The sequence below is a fragment of the Cherax quadricarinatus genome, chromosome 11, assembly GCF_038502225.1.
Source record: "Cherax quadricarinatus isolate ZL_2023a chromosome 11, ASM3850222v1, whole genome shotgun sequence".
NCBI lineage: Eukaryota > Metazoa > Arthropoda > Malacostraca > Decapoda > Parastacidae > Cherax > Cherax quadricarinatus.
The window spans coordinates 43,324,134-43,346,228 of record NC_091302.1 but is presented as its reverse complement, the minus strand read 5'-3'; the positions used below and the strand labels follow the sequence as shown (position 1 = coordinate 43,346,228).

General features: G+C 40.1%; 1 protein-coding gene across 7 annotated transcripts in view; it reads right to left on the bottom strand.

The window, feature by feature from the left end:
* PlexA (plexin A) overlaps positions 1 to 22,095 on the bottom strand; it is a 680,989-nt gene that overhangs the window by 58,666 nt on the left and 600,228 nt on the right. For all 7 annotated transcript variants that reach the window (XM_070084031.1, XM_070084033.1, XM_070084036.1 and 4 more), the window contains exons 13-19: positions 18,860 to 19,034; positions 9,828 to 9,947; positions 9,417 to 9,629; positions 9,078 to 9,272; positions 8,561 to 8,807; positions 6,715 to 6,979; positions 6,381 to 6,518 (exon numbers count right to left, since the gene is read on the bottom strand). In XM_070084031.1, coding sequence (XP_069940132.1) covers positions 6,381 to 6,518; positions 6,715 to 6,979; positions 8,561 to 8,807; positions 9,078 to 9,272; positions 9,417 to 9,629; positions 9,828 to 9,947; positions 18,860 to 19,034 — 1,353 coding nt within the window. The remainder of the gene's footprint in view (positions 1 to 6,380; positions 6,519 to 6,714; positions 6,980 to 8,560; positions 8,808 to 9,077; positions 9,273 to 9,416; positions 9,630 to 9,827; positions 9,948 to 18,859; positions 19,035 to 22,095) is intronic.

Here is a 22,095-nt window from a genome sequence, read left to right as displayed (position 1 = left end):
ATGGAAATAAAATTAATCCGTGCAAGACACCCAAAAGTATGAAAAAAAATTTTTTTTACCACAAAAAAATGTTAATTTTAGTACACACAAACTGAAAAAGGCATGCACAATTACATGACACTTACTTTTATTGAAGATCTGGTGATGATTGATGGGATGGGAGGAGGGGAGAGAGAGTGTTAGTGTTTAGAAGGGGAATCCCCTTCCATTAGGACTTGAGGTAGCAAGTCCTTTTCTGGGGTTATTTCCCTTCTTCTTTTAATGCCACTAGGACCAGCTTCAGAGTCACTGGACTTCTTTCGCACAACATATCTGTCCATAGTGGCCTGTACCTCTCGTTCCTTTATGATTTGTCTAAAGTGGTTCACAACAGTGTCATTGTAACAGTCACCAGCACGGCTTGCAATAGCTGTGTGAGGGTGATTTTCATCAAAAAAGGTTTGCACTTCAAGCCATTTTGCACACATTTCCTTAATCTTTGAAGTAGGCAATTCCTTCAATTTCTCTCTCCCCTCCTTTGAACCAGTTTCCCCAGGTCTGGCCTCTTGCTCTTGAAGTTGATCTATCAGCTCATCAGTGGTTAATTCTTCATTGTCCTCCTCCACCAACTCTTCCACATCCTCCCCACTAACCTCCAACCCCAAGGACTTCCCCAATTCCACAATTGATTCCTCAACTGGTATACTACTCCTCTCAGGGTTAGCCTCAAACCCTTCAAAATCCCTTTTGTCTACACATTCTGGCCACAGTTTCTTCCAAGCAGAGTTCAAGGTTCTCTTAGTCACTCCCTCCCAAGCCTTACCTATAAGGTTTACACAATTGAGGATATTAAAGTGATCCTTCCAAAACTCTTTTAGAGTCAATCGAGTGTCTGTGGTCACTTCAAAGCACTTTTGAAACAGAGCTTTTGTGTACAGTTTCTTGAAGTTGGAAATGACCTGCTGGTCCATGGGCTGCAGGAGAGGAGTGGTATTAGGAGGCAAAAACTTCACCTTAATGAAGCTCATGTCCCCATAAAGTCGCTCTGCCACGTCTGTAGGATGACCAGGGGCATTGTCTAACACCAGGAGGCACTTAAGGTCTAATTTCTTTTCAGTTAGGTAATCTTTCACATTGGGGGCAAATGCATGGTGTAACCAGTTATAGAAAAATTCCCTAGTGACCCATTCCTTACTGTTTGCCCTCCACAGCACACACAAATTATCCTTGAGGACATTCTTTTGCCTGAACGCTCTGGGAGTTTCAGAGTGATACACTAATAAAGGCTTAACTTTGCAATCACCACTAGCATTGGCACACATCAACAAAGTAAGCCTGTCTTTCATAGGCTTATGTCCTGGGAGTGCCTTTTCCTCCTGAGTAATGTAGGTCCTGCTTGGCATTTTCTTCCAGAACAGGCCTGTTTCATCACAATTAAACACTTGTTCAGGTTCCAGTCCTTCAGTTTCTATGTACTCCTTGAATTCCTGCACATATTTTTCAGCCGCTTTGTGGTCCGAACTGGCAGCCTCACCATGCCGTATCACACTATGGATGCCACTACGCTTCTTAAATCTCTCAAACCAACCTTTGCTGGCCTTAAATTCACTCACATCATCACTAGTTGCAGGCATTTTTTTAATTAAATCGTCATGCAACTTCCTAGCCTTTTCACATATGATCGCTTGAGAGACGCTATCTCCTGCTAGCTGTTTTTCATTTATCCACACCAATAAGAGTCTCTCAACATCTTCCATCACTTGCGATCTTTGTTTCGAAAACACAGTTAAACCTTTGGCAACAACAGCTTCCTTGATTGCCGTTTTCTTGCCCACAATAGAAGCGATGGTTGATTTTGGTTTCTTGTACAACCTGACCAGGTCGGTGATACGTACTCCACTTTCATACTTATCATTGATCTCTTTCTTCATTTCAATGGGTATTCTTACCCTTTGAGGTGTAGGGTTGGCACTAGAAGCTTTCTTGGGGCCCATGGTCACTTATTTTCCACAAACAGCACCGAAAACACTGTAATAATACGAAATATTCCGAGTGTATGCTTGAATGTTACCGCGGAGGCTGGCTGGTAAACAATGGGACGGGCGGCACATGTGAGGCTGGCTGAGGACGCACATTGGACGCGTCTCGGACGAAGGTCGCTGAGCGGGTTTTTGTCCACTATGCGGGGCAAAATTTTAGCGAACAAAGCGTTCGCTATGCGGATTGTTCGCTATGCAAGGCGTTCGCTATGCGGGGGTCCACTGTATATATATATATATATATATATATATATATTTTTTCCAACAAACCGGCCATATCCCACCAAGGCATGGCGGCCCAAAAAGAAAAACAACAGTTTCTCTTTTTAAATTTATTAATTTATACAAGAGAAGGGGTTACCAGCCCCTTGCCCCTGGCATTTTAGCCGCCTCTTACAACACGCATGGCTTACGGAGGAAGAATTCTGTTCTACTTCCCCATGGAGGTAAAAGGAAATAAACAAGAACAAGAACTAGAAAGAAAACAGAAGAAAACCCAGAGGGGTGTGTATATATATGCTTATACATATATGTCTAGTGTGACCTAAGAGTAAGTAGTAGCAAGACGTACCTGAAATCTTGAATGTTTGTGAGACAGGCAAAAGACACCAGCAATCCTACCATCATGTAAAACAAATACAGGCTTTCGTTTTACATTCACTTGGCAGGACGGTAGTACCTCCCTGGGAGGTTGCTGTCTACCAACCTACTACCTACAATATACAGTGGACCCCCGCATAACGATCACCTCCGAATGCGACCAATTATGTAAGTGTATTTATGTAAGTGTGTTTGTACGTGTATGTTTGGGGGTCTGAAATGGACTAATCTACTTCACAATATTCCTTATGGGAACAAATTCGGTCAGTACTGGCACCTGAACATACTTCTGGAGTGAAAAAATATCGTTAACCGGGGGTCCACTGTATATGGCATATTTTTTTTTCAACAAACTGGCCATATCCCACCAAGGCAGAGTGGCCCAAAAAGAAAAAAAAAATAATTTTTTTTTTTAAATTTAGTAATTTATACAGGAGAAGGGGTTACCCTTGCTCCTGGCATTTTAGTCACCTCTTTCAACACACATAGCTTTACCTCCCCATGGAGGTAAAAGGAAATAAACAAGAACAAGAACTAGAAAGAAAACAGAAGAAAACCCAGAGGGGTGTTTATATACATGCTTGTACATGTATGTGTAGTGTGACGTAAGTGTAAGTAGAAGTAACAAGACGTACCTGAAACCATGCATGTTTATGATACAGAAAAATGGACACCAGCAATCCTACCATCATGTAAAACAAATACAGACTTTCATTTTACATTCACTTGGTAGGACAGTGGTACCTCCCTGGGAGGTTGCTGTCTACCAACCTACTACCTACAATATATATATTCTTCTTTCTTTCTTTCAACAAACAGGCTGTATCCCACCGAGGCAGGGTGGCCCAAAAAGAAAAACGAAAGTTTCTCTTTTTAAATTTAGTAATTTATACAGGAGAAGGGGTTACTAGGCCCTTGCTCCTGGCATTTTAGTTGCCTCTTACAACACACACAGCTTACGGAGGAAGAATTCTGTTCCAATTCCCCATGGAGATAAGAGGAAATAAACAAGAACAAGAACTGGTAAGAAAATAGAAGAAAACCCAGAGGGGTGTGTATATATATGCTTGTACATGTATGTGTAGTGTGACATAAGTGTAAGTAGAAATAGCAAGATGTACTTGAAATCTTGCATGTTTGAGACAGAAAAATGGACACCAGCAATCCTACCATGTAAAACAAATACAGGCTTTCGTTTTACATTCATTTGGCAGGACAGTAGTACCTCCTTGGGAGGTTGCTGTCTACCAACCTACTACCTACAATATATATATATCTTTCTTCTTTCTTTCAACACACAGGCCGTATCCCACCAAGGCGGGGTGGCCCAAAATGAAAAACAAAAGTTTCTCCTTTTACATTTAGTAATATATACAGGAGAAGGGGTTACTAGCCCCTTGCTCCTGGCATTTTAGTCACCTCTTACAACACCCATGGCTTACGGAGGAAGAATTATGATCCACTTCCCCAATGAGATAACAGGAAATAAACAAGAACAAGAACTAGAAAGAAATTAGAAGAAAACCCAGAGGGGTGTGTATATATATGCTTGTACATGTATGTGTAGTGTGACCTAAGTGTAAGTAGAAGTAGCAAGACGTACCTGAAATCTTGCATGTTCATGAGACAGAAAAAAAGGACACCAGCAATCCTACCATCATGTAAAACAACTACAGGCTTTCGTTTTACGCTCACTTGGCAGGACGGTAGTACCTCCATCTCCCCATCTACTAACTCCCCTACTCTGTTTTTAACTGACAAATCCATTTGTTCCCTAGGCTTTCTTAACTTGTTTAACTCGCTCCAAAATTTTTTCTTATTTTCATTAAAATTTCTTGACAGTGCCTCTCCCACTATCATCCGCTCTCCTTTTGCACTCTCTCACCACTCTCTTCACCTTTCTTTTACTCTCCATATACTCTACTCTTCTTATAACACTTCTGCTTTGTAAATACATACCTCTCATACACTACCTTTTTCTCTATCACACCCTTTACTTCATCATTCCACCAATCACTCCAATCACCATGGCTGTTTAATATATTTATAGATGGGGTTGTAAAAGAAGTAAATGCTAGGGTGTTCGGGAGAGGGGTAGGATTAAATTACTGGGAATCAAATACAAAATGGGAATTGACACCATTACTTTTTGCTGATGATGCTTGCATATGGGAGATTCTAAAGAAAAACTGCAAAGGTTAGTGGATGACTTTGGGAGTGTGTGTAAAGGTAGAAAGTTGAAAGTGAACATAGAAAAGAGTAAGGTGATGAGGGTATCAAATGATTTAGATAAATTGGATATCACATTGGGGAGGAGGAATATGGAAGAAGTGAATGTTTTCAGATATTTGGGAGTTGACGTGTCGGCAGATGGATTTATGAAGGATGAGGTTAATCATAGAATTGATAAGGAAAAAAAGGGCGAGTGGTACGTTGAGGTATATGTGGAGACAAAAAAACGTTATCTATGGAGGCAAAGAAGGGAATGTATGAAAGCATAGTATTACCAACACTCTTACATGAGTGTGAAGCTTGGGTTGTAAATGCTGCAGCGAGGAGGTGGTTGGAGGCAGTGGAGATGTCCTGTCTAAGGGCAATGTGTGGTGTAAATATTATGCAGAAAATTCGGAGTGTGGAAATCAGGAGAAGGTGTGGAGTTAATAAAAGTATTTGTCAGAGGGCTGAAGAGGGGTTTCTGAGGTGGTTTGGTCATTTAGAGAGAATGGATCAAAGAAGAATGACATGGAGAGCATATAAATCTGTAGGGGAAGGAAGGCAGGGTAGGAAGGAAGGCAAAGGTTGGAGGGAGGGGGTAAAGGAGGTTTTGTGGGTGAGGGGCTTGGACTTCTAGGAAGTGTGCGTGAGCGTGTTAGATAGGAGTGAATGGAGACGAATGGTTTTTGGGACCTGACGAGCTGCTGGAGTGTGAGCAGGGTAATAGTTAGTGAAGAGATTCAAGAAAACTGGTTATTTTTATATAGCCAGACTTGAGTGCTGGAAATTGGAAGTACAATACCTGCACTTTAAAGGAGGGGTTTTGGTTACTGGCAGTTTGGAGGGATATGTTATATATCTTTATATATGCTTCTAAACTGTTGTATCTGGGTGTGTCTGCAAAAACAGTAATTATGTATGAGTGAGGTGAAAGTATTTAATGATGAAAGTATTTTCTTTTTGGGGATTTTCTTTCTTTTAGGGTCACCCTGCCTCTGTGGGAGACGGCCAACTTGTTGAGAAACAAACCCCACACACACACACACACACACACACACACACACACACACACACACACACACAAACACACACACAAACACACACACACACACAAACACACACACACACACACAAACACACACAGGAGGGGCCAGGAGCTCGGACTCGACCCCCGCAACCTCAACTAGGTGAGTACACACAAACACACACACAAACACACTCACTTTCACACACTCTCACATTGTCACACTCACTTTCACACTCTCTCACATTGTCTCACTCACACACACTCTCACTCTCACACTCTCTCACTCTCACACTCTCTCACTCTCACTGTCACTCTCTCACTCTCACTGTCACTCTCTCACTGTCACTGTCACTCTCTCACTCTCACACTCAGTTTCACTCTCACACTCTTCACGTATAAGCACTGGAATTACAATTCATTAGCTTTGAAGAACTGGAACACCACTCACAATATACAAACTTTTCATCAAAGTTTCTCTTTATGAGAGAATCGACTACTGTACCATACTTTTAAGTACTCACCTTCTAAATAGAAGTTTAGGGTGTATCTTTCCTTCAATACATTTTTCTATAAGGTCAGCTAAAAGTGTCTTGAGAATATCTGAACAATATTCCATTTTGCCTTGCAGTGCCACCATTATAAGAGCAGCAACATTCACTCTGCAGAAGAAAAAATTATTAGGTTCAAAAAAGTTTATACAAAAAAATCATTATCATGAAATCAATTATATTCAGAACTGGGAAACAATGTTTAAGTATGATGCTGGTATGACTGGAAGAAGGATCTCAAGAGGCAAAATTAAATTATTAAAATTAAATTGTTAAAGTAAAACTTGAATATTTCTTAGAATCTCACCTGTCTCTCATAGAGAAATATCTATTGGATTCCAGTGTACGAATGAAAAGTAATAAAAATGTCTTATTCATAATTAGTTGACCAAAGAGTTTGAGGCCCTTCTCCTTGCGGACCAGGTCTGGCCGGTCCATCTGTAGCACAGTGGTTTCTTCCAGGTTAGGGAAGAGGATCTTCATTGCATACGTACGATACTCCAGGAATGGAATACCGCCACCAATCAGATCACTTGTTAAGTCTGTCATTTCTGTCTGAAGTTCAGCAAATGCTGAAATGTAAATCACACAAGGTAATTAATACTGAGAAATGTATATGAGACACACAAACAACATGCAATAAGATCACAGTAAACACGTGATATCATAATATGCAGAACAAGCACTGAACAACCATTAGAATTTCACTATATTTTTCACAGCGGTTGTTCTGCATATACAACGTATGGGAACATTTTTTTAAAAGATGTTGTGGTCACAATGAGTTTCTTCATTCCGTTGGCTTTAAGAAACTCCTGGTGAACAAAAGCTCTCTTAAAATTCCCAATTCACTGCATGTGTTTTCTATATACAAATCCTGAAATTTAAAAGCAACCAAGTTAGACATTCAGTTTAGTATGTTTCATAGGTTCACTAAGAAAAGCTATTCATAGAGCCTACAGTAGTGTGTATATTAAGAAGCTATTCTCTTAGATGTTCTGAAAAGAGATTAATTATATTTTGTTAATTTATTAAATATATTAAAATTGTTAAAACTTTTCACCAGCACTTCATCCCTGTAGGACATAGTATGCTAAACCTCTGGAATGCCAGAGATTGGCACCTGAAAGTCTGCTTAAGAGGTGCACCTTGCAGGCCTAAGTCTAGGGAGTAACTGACAACGTATTAAGCAGAGAAGGCGGGATACTTGGAATGAAGGATAAAGTAGGTAAGTGAAGCAGAAGGGGCATGAGTTCTAAAGAAATGATGTGGTGGATCATACAACACTGTACAGTCTACCAATATTTGGCTAATAGAGCCTCTCCTCACTTAACGACCGAGTTCTGTTCCTAAGACCACATCGGTAAATGAATTCGTCACTAAGTGAGGAGCATATTATACTGGTAGTGGGTTTGTGTCAACCATCAATGATATTGTTTTAATGTCATTTTTGCACAATTTATAACATTTCTGGTATATTCTTAAATGTTTATACAGTAGTGTACTGTATATTTTAATAAACAGAATAGAGGAAATCAGCTCTAATATACATTGTTTAGGTATGTATACTGGTCAGAGAGCCTGTTGTAAGTCCGAGGCGTTGGTAAACAAATACATTGCTAAGTGACGAGACGCTGTATTGAGCGGTGCTTCACTGTGAGGAGACAAGGAATATGCCATCCCATTCAATTCTCAACTGTTATATACTGTCTCACTAACAAGTAGACTTTTACATGTGATACAGTATAAAAAAAGTTTAGAATAAAAGTCAAGGGACAACGGATACAAAAAATGGGGCTATACTACAGTTTGTAATGAGACATTAACCATAAAGCCTTACTCATTAGTTAAGCAAAGAATGCAGCATGGAACTGATAAGATACAAGGCCTTATTGGGAAAAATGTTAGCGGTATCTGAAGTATTCATAAATTGTTTTTAGGTTAAAATTACAAATTTGTTTTGGTGTCCTGGCCCACTTCTACCAGTAATTCCCCATGTATCATATACATTACCCATATACGGTCAAAGTAGCTTGCAAAAAATAATGAAGATTCCTACAATGAGCTAATCATGACCTGAATGAGATTATTAAGCTGACACACATCTTCAGCATAAAGTGAGGGACACCTACAATATTAATCAGAGCACATACCTTCTTTGCATTCAGCAGCAACTCTAAGTTCAAGGACATCCATTTGCTCCTGCATACTCTTAAGGACTCTTGAATTCTGATTGCTCTTCTGACGGTAAACAATTAAACAGACAACCAAGATGAAAATTAAGACCACTGCACCCACAGACAACCCAATGATCAATTGTTTAGACAGTGTGCCAACATCTGTGGTGCCAGCATACTTCAAATATCCAATCTCATATCTCAGATTACTGCCAACAATTACCTGCAAAATAATATTTTTGAGTTAACATAGCAACCTCACACTACCAAATGCACTTCTATTTTCATTATTACTATGTATTATTATTACTATTATGTCAAAGTGTTACATCCATAGGGGTCACAGCACCTGGAAAATGGGAAGTAATCAGATTCAATCTGAAGAATGGAAGATCAGGTCTAATTTTTTGGATCAAGCACCCCCCCTCCCTCACTGGCATCAAAGAACCTCCAGCAATGAAACAAGTTCTTTAGAAAAAAAAATTAGACCTACTACAACTTGTGGGAAGCCATCCCCGTTTAGAGCTTCAGGTTGTTCTTTAGGGGGTCGGCATGTTAGTTGTGACCGTGAGAGTGAAGTCACGTTGCAAGACTCGGAGCCAATGAGAACCTCAACATCGATCTCCTGGGATGCTCGGTCCAGATTCTTACCATTGATTGTAAGATAATCTGACTTGTATTGTTTAACCTGAAATTATAAAGTCATGACAAAAAAGAAAATAAGCTCAATACTAATGGCAGATTAGAACTTTTTACATGAATGTATTCATAATAATAATAATGTACATCTGTATTATACATATATTCCACAGTGTGTGTACCAGTCACTTACCATATCAGAGTCTTCAAATGAAAAATACACTGGATTGGGATAAACAAGGAAGGGTGAAAATCCTAAACTGTCAAGATTTCTAACAGACTTCACGTGATCCATAATGAACCCATAATCCAGCTTCATTCCATTTTCATGGTCTATCCGTTCATTTCCAATTGATATAGCGGGTGACTTGCATTCCATCCTTGTTGAATTCTTTACTTCACATGGCTGTAGATAATAGTATGGATTACAATTAACAAGCGAGTCATGCAGGTATAATCACCATGACATGCACTGTATTTGACACTGACTTAGACAAAATGTAAAATTAAAATTTTAATTATAATAATAAACCAATGTAAATATATACTGTATTTACAAATCTGAATTCTAGCCAAATTTCAATGAGCATACTTTTGTACTTACGTTGGTATATTCTTTTTCTTTATACACTACATACATTTTGGGTTCTCTAATAACATCAAAATTTGTTCCATCTACTGTGATTATTATGCCCCCAGAGGGAATGCCACGGGGACCATTGCGCTGAAAAACAAACATATGATGCCTATTTACATTTATGAAGATACAGCATTTTCAAAAAATAATAAAAGAAACAAAATGCAAGTCTCCAAAACTACCACTCAAGTAAAAATAAAATTTTGTATTTAAAGCTACTTTTTAACACAACACAGGAAAATGTATTCAAAACTGAAAGATAACTTATCCTTAAACTCTTTAGGGAACTAATAACTAAGGCAAGTGATTATCAAGCACCATCATAATCCCACACCTCCTCCTAACTTCCAAATTACGAATTCTCTGCATTATATTCACACCACACATTGCCCTCAAACATGACATCTCCACTGCCTCCAGCCTTCTCCTCGCTGCAACATTCATCACCCATGCTTCACACCCATATAAGAGCGTTGGCAAAACTATACTCTCATACATTCCCTTCTTTGCCTCCAAGGACAAAGTTCTTTGTCTCCACAGACTCCTAAGTGCACCGCTCACCCTTTTCCCCTCATCAATTCTATGATTCACCTCATCTTTCATAGAACGATCCGCTGACACGTCCACTCCCAAATATCTGAATACATTCACCTCCTCCTTACTCTCTCCCTCCAATCTGATATCCAGTCTTTCATCACCTAATCTTTTTGTTATTCTCATAACCTTACTCTTTCCTGTATTCACTTTTAATTTTCTTCTTTTGCACACCCTACCAAATTCGTCCACCAACCTCTGCAACTTCTCTTCAGAATCTCCCAAGAGCACAGTGTCATCAGCAAAGAGCAGCTGTGACAACTCCCACTTTATGTGTGATTCTTTATCTTTTAACTCCACGCCTCTTGTCAAGACCCTCGCATTTACTTCTCTTACAACCCCATCTATAAATATATTAACCCTTTGACTGTTTCCGACGTATAAATACGTCTTACGAGCCAATGTTTCTGACGTATTTATATGCACAAATTCTAGCGGCTTCAAATCGCGCGCCAAAGGCCTGGTAGGCCTACACGGGAGAGAATGGGTCTCAGTGGTCGGTGTGCACCCTGTGAAAAAAATCTGGGACCTAGCGGTGCATTGTGGGAACGCCATGTTGTCAGTCCATTTTCACCATGCCTCTCGGTAAGAAGTTCCTCACTCCTCGGCGGATTGGAGGTCTTTTGTTCCCAAGTGATAGCTCTAACAGCGATGAAAATGTCAGTGACAGTGAATTCAAGGGTTTTCAAGTGAGTGTTACCGAAAAAAGTGCCCAGGATAACGTAAATAGTGACGAAAACCCAGATGACCCACAACCTTCGACCTCTGGTGCTGTGCCGGCTTGTTCACATTCACCTTCGCCTGTACCAGGACGAAAGAGGAAACTATTTGGTCGTGTACAACACCCTGATGATAGCAGTGATAGTGATAGTGATAGTGATAGTGATTTCAAGGTCATTGAAAGCAGTTCTAGTGACAGTGAGAGTGAATATTCCCCAGTGAAGCGCCAGTATGTACGACGTAGCATGCGGTCTGGTAGTGTTTCATATGTTGTTCCAAGGGGAAGGAGAAACTCTGGGAGCACATCCCGTGGCCCAACACCACGACCTGATAGTGAAGATGACGATATTGTAACGATGGGTATGAATGGTGACAGTGAGGGAGGAGGCAGTGGTGGTGATAGTGAGGGTGGCACGGCCCATGTGGCACCATCACCGGGCCACGCTACTAGCCACGCGGCTGACTCAGCAGAACAACCAGCCTCACCCTACCCCACACTGCCACAACCTGCACCACCACAACCTGCACAGCCACAACCACGGTACAATATCCAGACCCCACCAGCAGACCGCATCTGGGATTGGCAGGACGGTGACGAGTTTGTTCCCAGTCCCCATGACTTTGATGAAACACAAAGTGGAATAAAGCCATCTTGTCCACTTGGGAACAATGCCCAGTGAACTGGACTGCTTTGAGTTATTCTTCGATGAACCCCTGATGGACATCATTGTCAGGGAAACCAACACATACTGTGAATACACCATGGCAAATACAATTCTCTCACCAAAATCACGGCTACACAAGTGGAAGGAGACAACTGTGGCAGAGATGTACCTGTTTTTTGCCACAATAATGCTTATGCCACATGTGTATAAGCACACTGTCACCACATACTGGACAACAGATCGCCTGATTTCAACTCCAGGTTTTAGTGACATTATAGGTGTCAATCGTTTCCTGATACTGTTGCGTATGTTACACTTTTCAGACAAAACCAGGCCTGACAGAAGCGACAGGTTATATAAGATAAGAAATGTGTTTATGTACCTGAAACAAAAGTGCTGCATGTATTTTTATCCCTTCAGGAAGCTTGTTATTGATGAGTCCTTGATTTTATTCAAAGGAAGACTCTCATTCAAGCAATATATACCAAGCAAGAGGAAACGCTTTGGTATAAAGCTATTTGTACTGTGTGATTGCAGAAGTGGTCTTGTTTTAGATATTATTGTGTACACTGGCAGTAATACTTTGAGAGATACCATGAAGTTATTGGGTATCTCTGGTGATGTGGTTCGAACAATGATGGAACCATATCTTGGTAAGGGGCATATGTTATTTACTGATAACTGGTACACAAGCCCCTTACTCAGTGATTTCTTGCGAGTGAACTTGACAGACGTGTGTGGCACAGTGCGTGGTAATCGCAAACATATGCCAAGGTTCGACGCTGGCACTCGCAGAGGTGAGGTGCAAGCCTTTGCTGCCAATGACATCATGGCATTTCGGTGGCATGACAAACGTGATGTCACATTGTTGACATCAGTTCACACAAACGAAATGGTACCCAGTGGCAGGGACAACAGAGAGACCAATGAACCCATTCTAAAGCCTGCAGCTGTCATGGACTACAACCTCAATATGCGCTTAGTGGACAAATGTGACATGCAGATTGGGTTTGCAGACTGTGTACGCAAGAGTTATAAGTGGTATATCAAACTTTTTTTCCATCTTGTTGATATCTCTATGCTAAATGCTTATAACATATACAAGTTGAAGACCAACAAAACACCAAAATATGGTGAATTTTGCCTGTCAGTAATCAGACAAATAATTGCAAAGTACAAAGGAGCAACTCCTGCAATAGACCAGCGCCCACAGACGTCATCTCGTTTGAGGCCTGGTGATCACTACCCCATACAACTGCCTCCTACTACTGCCAAGAAAAATGCTCAGAAGAGGTGTTATGTATGTATGCATACCACAAAACGCCCACAAACACGCAGAGACACTCGTTTTATGTGTGAGGAGTGTGAAGTGCCCCTCTGCATATACCCATGTTTCAAAGAGTTCCACAAGCTGCAACAGTTCTAGGAACGTGGTTAGTGACTGTACATATGTATATATATTATGGAACACTAGTAATAAACATTGTTTTGTATTGTTTGTTTGTGTAAACAAAGTGTATACACAAACTAATAGTGATAAAGTTTGTTCTGTTATTGTGTTGTAAATAATGAGTGTATATTTGAACAATGCACCTTACATTGGTCTCACAGGCCACATAAGTTACCTGGAAAAGAAAAATATTGAAAAATGCAAGAAACCTTTGAATTAGAGTAAATAAAAGAATACCGGGTGGGCGGCAGTCGCCGCTGTTGCCGTACGCACGTCAATTTCTGCAAACTTTGCGGCTCTATATCTCGGTAAGTACTGATGGCAAAAAATTTTTTTTAGGCTTAAAACACTAGTAAAAATATTCCTAACATTTTCATAAGAAAAAATAATTTTTTTTTTTTTCGAATATTTGGCGACATAGAATGACAGTTTCAGAGAGGGGCCTGAAACAGTCAAAGGGTTAAACAACCACGGTGACATCACACATCCTTGTCTAAGGCCTACTTTTATTGGGAAATAATCTCCCTCTTTCCTACATAGTCTAACTTGAGCCTCACTATCCTCGTAAAAACTCTTCACTGCTTTCAGTAACCTACCTCCTACACCATACACCTGCAACATCTGCCACATTGCCCCCGTATCCACCCTGTCATATGCCTTTTCCAAATCCATAAATGTCACAAAAACCTCTTTAGCCTTATCTAAATACTGTTCACTTATATGTTTCACTGTAAACACCTGGTCCACACACCCCCTACCTTTCCTAAAGCCTCCTTGTTCATCTGCTATCCTATTCTCCGTCTTACTCTTAATTCTTTCAATAATAACTCTACGATACACTTTACCAGGTATACTCAACAGACTTATTCCCCTATAATTTTTGTTTTCCCCATTTTATTTTCCTTAATTATTGTACCTGGTGATGGTTCCAGCAATTACTGCCTCAACCAGCAGACTTGCTGGTTGACAGCCTGATCAATCAGGTTGTTACCACTTGGTGTATGCAGTTCAATTTGTGCATTACAGCTAGGCTGATTAGGAATTGCCAGTAGAAACATGTAATATTTCCTTTCGAGGACACTTAGGTATATGAAGGTGATTACTTTTATACTTGAAGGAAGGGTGGCAAAAGGTTTGAGACCTTGTGGCATGTGCAAATTAGGTAACTAGTCCCTCCAGTGTTTTCAAAAGTAAATTTCAGCACATCTTTCTCACCTAGATTCCAGGGAGTATAACAGACTAAGCATTTTCAATAATTCAGGTGTCTGACTATTTATATACGCAGTGAAATTTCTTTGTACATTTTCAATACATGTATATATAGTAGGTTGGAAGACAGCAACCACCCAGGGAAGTGCTAACGTCCTGTCAAGTAAGTGTAAAACGAAAGCCTGTAATTGTTTTACATGATGGTAGGATTGCTGGTGTCTTTTGTCTGTCTCATAAATATGCAAGATTACAGGTACGTCTTGCTACTTGTACTTACACTTAGGTCACACTACACATATATGTACACGTTCATTTATACATACATATCCGAGTTTTCTTTGATTTTATCTTAATAGTTCTTGGTCTTGTTACTTTTCCTTTTATATCTATGGGGAAGTGGAATAAGAATCTTTCCTCCGTAAGCCATGCGTGTTGTAAAAGTCAACTAAAACGCTGGAAACAATGGGCTAGTAACCCCTTTTCCTGTATTAATTACTAAAAAGAATAAGAAGAAAACTGTCAAAGTGGGAAGTCTGAATGTGTGTGGATGTTGTGCAAATGATAAGAAAGAGATGATTGTGAATGTTAGGAATAAGAAGCTGAATTTCCTGACTTGAAGTGAAACAAAGCTGTAGAGGGTGGAAGAGTTTCAGTGGAGAGAAATAAATGGGATTAGGTCAGGGGTTTCAAATAGAGCTAAAGAAGGAGTAGCAATAATGTTGAAGGATAAGCTATGGCAGGAAAAGAGGGAGTATAAATGTATTAATTCAAGGATTACGTGGAGTAAAATAAAGGTTGGATGTGAAAAGTGGGTTATATTAAGTGTATATGCACCTGGAGAAGAGAGAAGTGTAGAGGAGAGATTTTGGGAAATGTTGAGTGAATGCATGGGGAGTAAGAGGTAAATTTGGGGTACCAGGGGTAAATGAAAATGGGGAGCCTTTAATTGAACTATGTGTAGAAAGAGGTTTGGTAATAAGTAATGCATATTTTATGAAAAAGAGGATAAATAAAAATACAAGGTATGATATAGCATGTAATGAAAGTAGTTTGTTAGATTATGTATTGGTGGATAAAAGGTTGATGGGTAGGCTCCAGGATGTACATGTTTATAGAGGGGCAGCTGATATATCGGATCATTATTTAGTTGTAGCTACAGTTAGAGTAAGAGGTAGATGGGAAAAGAGGAAAATGGCAACAAGAAGTAAGAGAGAGGTGAAAGTGTATAAACTAAGGGAGTAGGAAGTTCGGGTGAGATATAAGCAACTATTTTCAGAAAGGTGGGCTGGTGCAAGTATGAGCAGTGAGGATGGGGGGGGGGGGGGGTGTTTGAAGAGGGTTGGAATAGTTTTAAAAATGCAGTATCAGAATGTGGGGCAGAAGTTTGTGGTTATAGGAGGGTGGGTGCAGGAGGAAAGAGGAGTGACTGGTGGAATGATGAAGTAAAGGGTGTGATAAAAGAAAAAGTTAGCTTATGAGAGGTTTTTACAAAGCAGAAGTGTTATAAGAAGACCAGAGTATATGGAGAGTAATAGAAAGGTGAAGAGAGTGGTGAGAGAGTGCAAAAGGAGAGCAGATGATAGAGTGGTGGGTTGAGGCATATATATCTTTCTTTCTTTCTTTCTTTCAACACACCGGTCGTATCCCACCGAGGCGGGGTGGCCCAAAAGGAAAAACGAAAGTTTCTCCTTTTACATTCAGTAATATATACAGGAGAAGGGGTTACTAGCCCCTTGCTCCTGGCATTTTAGTCACCTCTTACAACACGCATGGCTTACTGAGGAAGAATTCTGTTCCACTTCCCCATGGAGGTAAGAGGAAATAAACAAGAACAAGAACTAGAAAGAAAATAGAAGAAAACCCAGAGGGGTGTGTATTTATATGCTTGTACATGTATGTGTAGTGTGACCTAAGTGTAAGCAAAAGTAGCAAGACATAACTGAAATCTTGCATGTTTATGAGACAGAAAAAAGACCCAAGCAATCCTACCATCAGGTAAAACAATTACAGGTTTCTGTTTTACACTCACTTGGTAGGACGGTAGTACCTCCCTGGGCGGTTGCTGTCTACCAACCTACTACCTAGGGTTGAAGTATATGTGGAGACAAAAAAAAATGTTATCTATGGAGGCAAAGAAGGGAATGTATGAAAGTATAGTGGTACCAACACTTATATGAGTGTGAAGCTTGGGTTGTAAATGCTGCAGCAAGGAGAGAGTTGGAGGCAGTTGAGATGTCCTGTCTAAGGGCAATGTGTGGTGTAAATATTATGCAGAAAATTTGGAGTGTGGAAATTAGGAGAAGGTGTGGAGTTAATAAAAGTATATTAGTCAGAGGGCTGAAGAGGGGTTGTTGAGGTGGTTTGGTCATTTAGAAAGAAAGGATCAAAGTAGAATGACATGGAGTGCGTATAAACCTGTACGGAAAAGAAGGCGGGATAGAGGTCGTCCTCGAAAAGGTTGGAGGGAGAGGGTAAAGGTGGTTTTGTGGGCGAGGGGCTTGGACTTCCAGCAAGCATGCGCGAGCTTGTTAGATAGGAGTGAACGGAGACGAATGGTATTTGGGACCTGACGAGCTGTTGGAGTGTGAGCAGGGTAGTATTTAGTGAAGGGATTTGGGGAAACCGGTTATTTTTATATAGCCGGACTCGAGTCCTGGAAATGGAAAGTACAATGCCTGCACTTTAAAGGAGGGGTTTGGGATATTGGCAGTTTGGAGGGATATGTTGTGTATCTTTATACGTACATGCTTCTAAACTTGTATTCTGAGCACCTCTGCAAAAACAGTGATTATGTGTGAGTGAGGTGAAAGTGTTGAATGATGATGAATGTATTTACTTTTTGGGGGATTTTCTTTCTTTTTGTGTCACCCTGCCTTGGTGGGAGACAGCCGACTTGTTAAAAAAAAAAAAAAATCCACGTCTGCGATTTGGCTTACCTTAAAGAAGAAAAATCATTATTATACAGCAATACTCCAGTCTAGAAAGTACAAGTACCTCACAGGGCATTAACAGTGGGGATTGGCACTTGTTTTAAAAGTTTTATTTTGCTTACATTCATTTCTTATTTATTTTAATGGTAATGTAGCTAAAATTTATTCTTGTTGAACATCATAATTTTTCTGTAGTGCACTGAGGTTGACTGCCTTCAGTGGATGTCACACTAGTACAGTTCCTGGAGTCTTAATTTGGGGCAGGATTCATGGGCATACCATCAGTGACAAGAATTTGATGTCACATCCATAAAATATTCATGCGAATTGTCAAACTCTAGTGTGTCCTTAATTTTTTGGTTATTTCTCTGGTGTCACCAGTGAAAATTTCGTCTCCCTTAAGCATGGGTCCAAAACTAGAGGTACTTTTTACCTTCTTATTTGCATACGGTCAAAAATATATGGAGTAACTAAAAGCTGAGCAAGATTTTTCCTTCAGATTTAACTCAGTGTTTGCTATTTCTTCATTTAATATTTTTTTCTATACAGCTTTTTATGGTGGCCTGGTGGTTAACGCTCTCGCTTCACACGGTGAGGGCCTGGGTTCGATTCCCAGCCAGAGTAGAAACATTGGACGTGTTTCTTTCCACCTGTTGTCTATGTTCCCCATCAGTAAAATGGGTACCTGGGTGTTAGTCGACTGGTGTGGGTCGCATCCTGGGACACTGACCTAAGAAGGCCTGGTCACAGACCGGGCCGCGGGGGCGTTGACCCCCGGAACTCTCTCCAGATAAACTCCAGATATACAGTAACAGTTTTATGCATATGTAGTGGATTATAAATTTTTTGGCACAAATCTCTCAAGACATGTAGATTTTGCTTTTCTATGAAATTAGAAACGAGAATGAATTTTAATTAATGTTTCTTCAATTGTCTTTTGATCATCCATATTTATATTTGCTATCAAAATGTGTATAAATACATGTTCTAATATACGGTCAGCCCTACCAGCCTAGCTCCTCTATGTTGGATAAGCAAGTGGTCACTGTAGCTACATATCATTTTTTCTCAGTTGTCAAGAACCTTCATGGATTTTACATCCTAGTGTATATTGTTTTTCAAATAAATCTTAATATCATATTAGTTTTCATTTCTAAACAACATTACAGTACTTCTAAGGTGACTCTGCTTCTAACGATGTCACTAATGAAATTGTGTGAATTTCCAACAACCAAGGTGTTACAATCCCTTGCAACAAAGAATTATCATTATGAAGAAATGGCATGCCAATTTTGAGTGTCTTGAAGATAGTATCATATTTTTATCTGTATGAAAGGAATGAAGCAATTGCAATTTCTTTAACTCAGTTTAGTTTAATGTAGTGTTTATATCTACCACTTATCAAGGTTTAGATAATATTGCTGTACTTACAAGTCCTGCTTGGCCTGCTCTCCCAGACTTGACAGTTATAATTGTTGGGTCATTGACATAAGTGAAATGCTTTTCTTCCAGTCTTCTACGGCCATTATCAAACACCATTTCAATTTTTCCTTCCTGAAGATCAGATGATGCTGAAGTGATGCAGGTTGCCACAGTTGCATTAGTGCTGTGGATGGTGAAAAGGTAAGTTACCAAATGCTCAAAACTAAAACAATAAAAACAGGTGCACACAAAAATGCCTAAATAAAATTAGTTATTATTCATGAAGAAACACTAAATCAATAAGGGTCATACAGCTCCTGGGAAGGGAAGGAAATCAGGTGTGATCTTTTTCTGAATGAATAATAAAGTACAGTGGAACCTCGAGTTACGAATTTAATCCGTTCCGTGGACTTGTTTGTATCCTGATTTGTTCGTATTCTGGGTCAATTTTCCTCGTTTAAATTAACTAAAATGCAATTAATTCATTCCAGCTGATTTCCTGCTCTCAGGAGGCATGACAAAATAACCCTAATATCAACTCTACGGCTTATTTATCTGTCACAATTCATCTAATATGACATAATAAACAATATAAATAACATATAAACCTGATATACACTCTAGAATGAATAGAATATGTCATTACATGGAGGGAGGAGGATTTTGGTCGGGAGTGGTCGCGCATTCTCGCTATGAAAATGTCAGAGGTGTTATAAGAGAAAACGGACTTTGTGAGGCTAACTGAATTAGATCTGGTGTACATACAATATTTACATACCTTGGAGAACAAATGCAGAGCGGCATATCCTGTTAGGAGTTCACACTTTTCTTAAGAACTGCCATGTACAATTTTTATATTTATCTCACTACACTACGTATCGCCTGTGAGCTGTTTCTCCGTCAACCATGTCAACAGCAGCTTTACCATCTTTTAATTTACAGAGGTCCACTGCTTAGAAATTACTGTGATGCCCTTTGCTGGCACTATAGCCTTTATAGACTCCTGCTTTAGTATTGTACATATAGATTATTATTATTATTATTATAATCATGGGGAAGCGCTAAACCCGTAGGTACATATAGTAGAGAGGCTACGCTTGTGCTCAACTCGCCAAGTCCTCAACCCTCGTACCTAGTCTGTGCTTATTATCATTTCTTTCTTTAATTCCATGCAAATCATCCTCTTTTTCATCTCGGCAACATCCTTTGCACTTGCTTCCTTAGAACCCATGGTTAGAAGAAGGAAACTTGGCAAATTAGCTGCACGAAATGTAAGGAAATCATGGAAATTCCTTGCACCGCGAGGGTAGCTCCGTAAGCACATGTGCACTGGTGACCATTATGGTGGTGTCAGACTAAATTATACGCAGTATGTACGTAGTATTATAATAATTACTGTACTACTATCATTATATTATTTATTATGATGTATTATCATTATATTATTTATTATTATTATATATATTATTTATTATTGTTATATTATATACCTTACCTTTGATATACCTTTGAAGAATTTCGAGAGTATATCTACTCTCTGAGCCCAGCCATGGGCCAGGCTTGTCTGGTGCTCACCTGGTCAACCAGGCTGTTGCTGCTGGAGGCCCGCTGCCCCACATAGCCATCACAGCCTGGTTGATCTGGCACCTGGTGAAGATACTTGTCCAGTTTCCTCTTGAAGGCTTCAACACTTGTTCCAGCAGTGTTTCTGATATCTTCTGGTAAGATGTTGAAAAGTCTGGGACCCCAGATGCTGATAGTGTTCCCTTATTGTCTCTACCGCACCCCTGCTCCTCACTGGGTTTATTTTACACTTCCTCCCATATCTCTCACTCCAGTATGTTGTTATGGCAGTGTGCAGATTTGGGACCAAGCCCTCGAGTACCTTCCAGGTATATAGTATCATGTACCCCTCTCTCCTCCGCTCCAATGAGTACATGTTCAAGACTTGCAGGCGTTCCCAGTAGTTTAGGTGCTTTACTGGCTCAATGTGAGCCGTAAACGATCTCTATTTGTTCCAGCTCTGATATTTCTCCTGCCCTGAACGGGGACGTCAGCACTGAGCAATATTCTAAGTGAGGGAGCACTAGAGATTTGAAGAGTGTCACCATCGGCATTGTTTCCCTTGTTCTGAAAGTTCTCAATACCCACCCAGTCATCTTCCTGGCTGTCGTGATCTTTGTCTTGTTATAGTCTTTAAAAGAAAGGTCCGCTGACATAATTATTCCTAGGTCTTTTACGTGTTCCTTACGTTCTATTTGGTAACCCTCTTGAGTTTTGTATATAGTTCTCCTTTTGAGTTCTTCATTTTTTCCATACCTAAGCAGCTGGAACTTATCACCATTGAACGTCATGTTGTTTTCCACTGCCCACTGGAAAACCCTGTTTATGTCTTCCTGTACTTTTTCAGTGACCTTTACCATACTGACTTTCATGCTTATTTTAGTGTCATCTGCAAATGATGATACAAAAGTGTGCCGGGTGTTTTTGTCTATGTCTGCTATGAGGATGAGGAACAGCAGAGGTGCCAGGACAGTGCCTTGGGGCACTGAGCTTTTGACCTCGCTGATGCTGGATCTTGCCCTGTTCACTACTACTTTTTGTGTTCTGTGTGTTAGGAAACCAAAAATCCATCTGCCTACCTTCCCCGTAATGCCCATGGCCTTCATTTTGTGCGCTATCACTCCATGATCACATTTGTCAAACGCCTTTGCAAAATCTGTGTAAATCACATCTGCGTTTTGGTCGTCTTCCAGTGCCTCCATAATTCTGTCATAATGGTTCAGCAGCTGTGACAGACATGATCGTCCTGCTCTAAAACCATGCTGGTTCAGGTTATGTTGGTTGTGCTGGTCCATGAAATTTGTAACCTGCCGTCTCATCACTCTTTCGAAGATTTTTATGATGCGAGAGGTTAGGGCTACTGGTCTGTAATTTTTAGATAGTGCTCTACTGCCTCCCTTGTGCAAAGGAGCTATGTCTGCACTCTTTAAGGCCTCTGGTATTTCACCTAGATCTAAGCTCTTTCTCCAAAGAATACTGAGGGCTCGTGCTAGTGGTACTTTGCACTTCTTTATAAAGAGAGCATTTCATGAATCTGGTCCAGGTGCTGAGTGAGTGGGCATGTTTTCCATTTCTTTTTCGAAATCTATGGGATTTGTACTAATGTCAGTTAGTTGGCCTGTGCAGCCTTCTTCTGGAGTGAAAAATATTTCTGCATTTTCTATCTTGCTGTCATTTAGTGG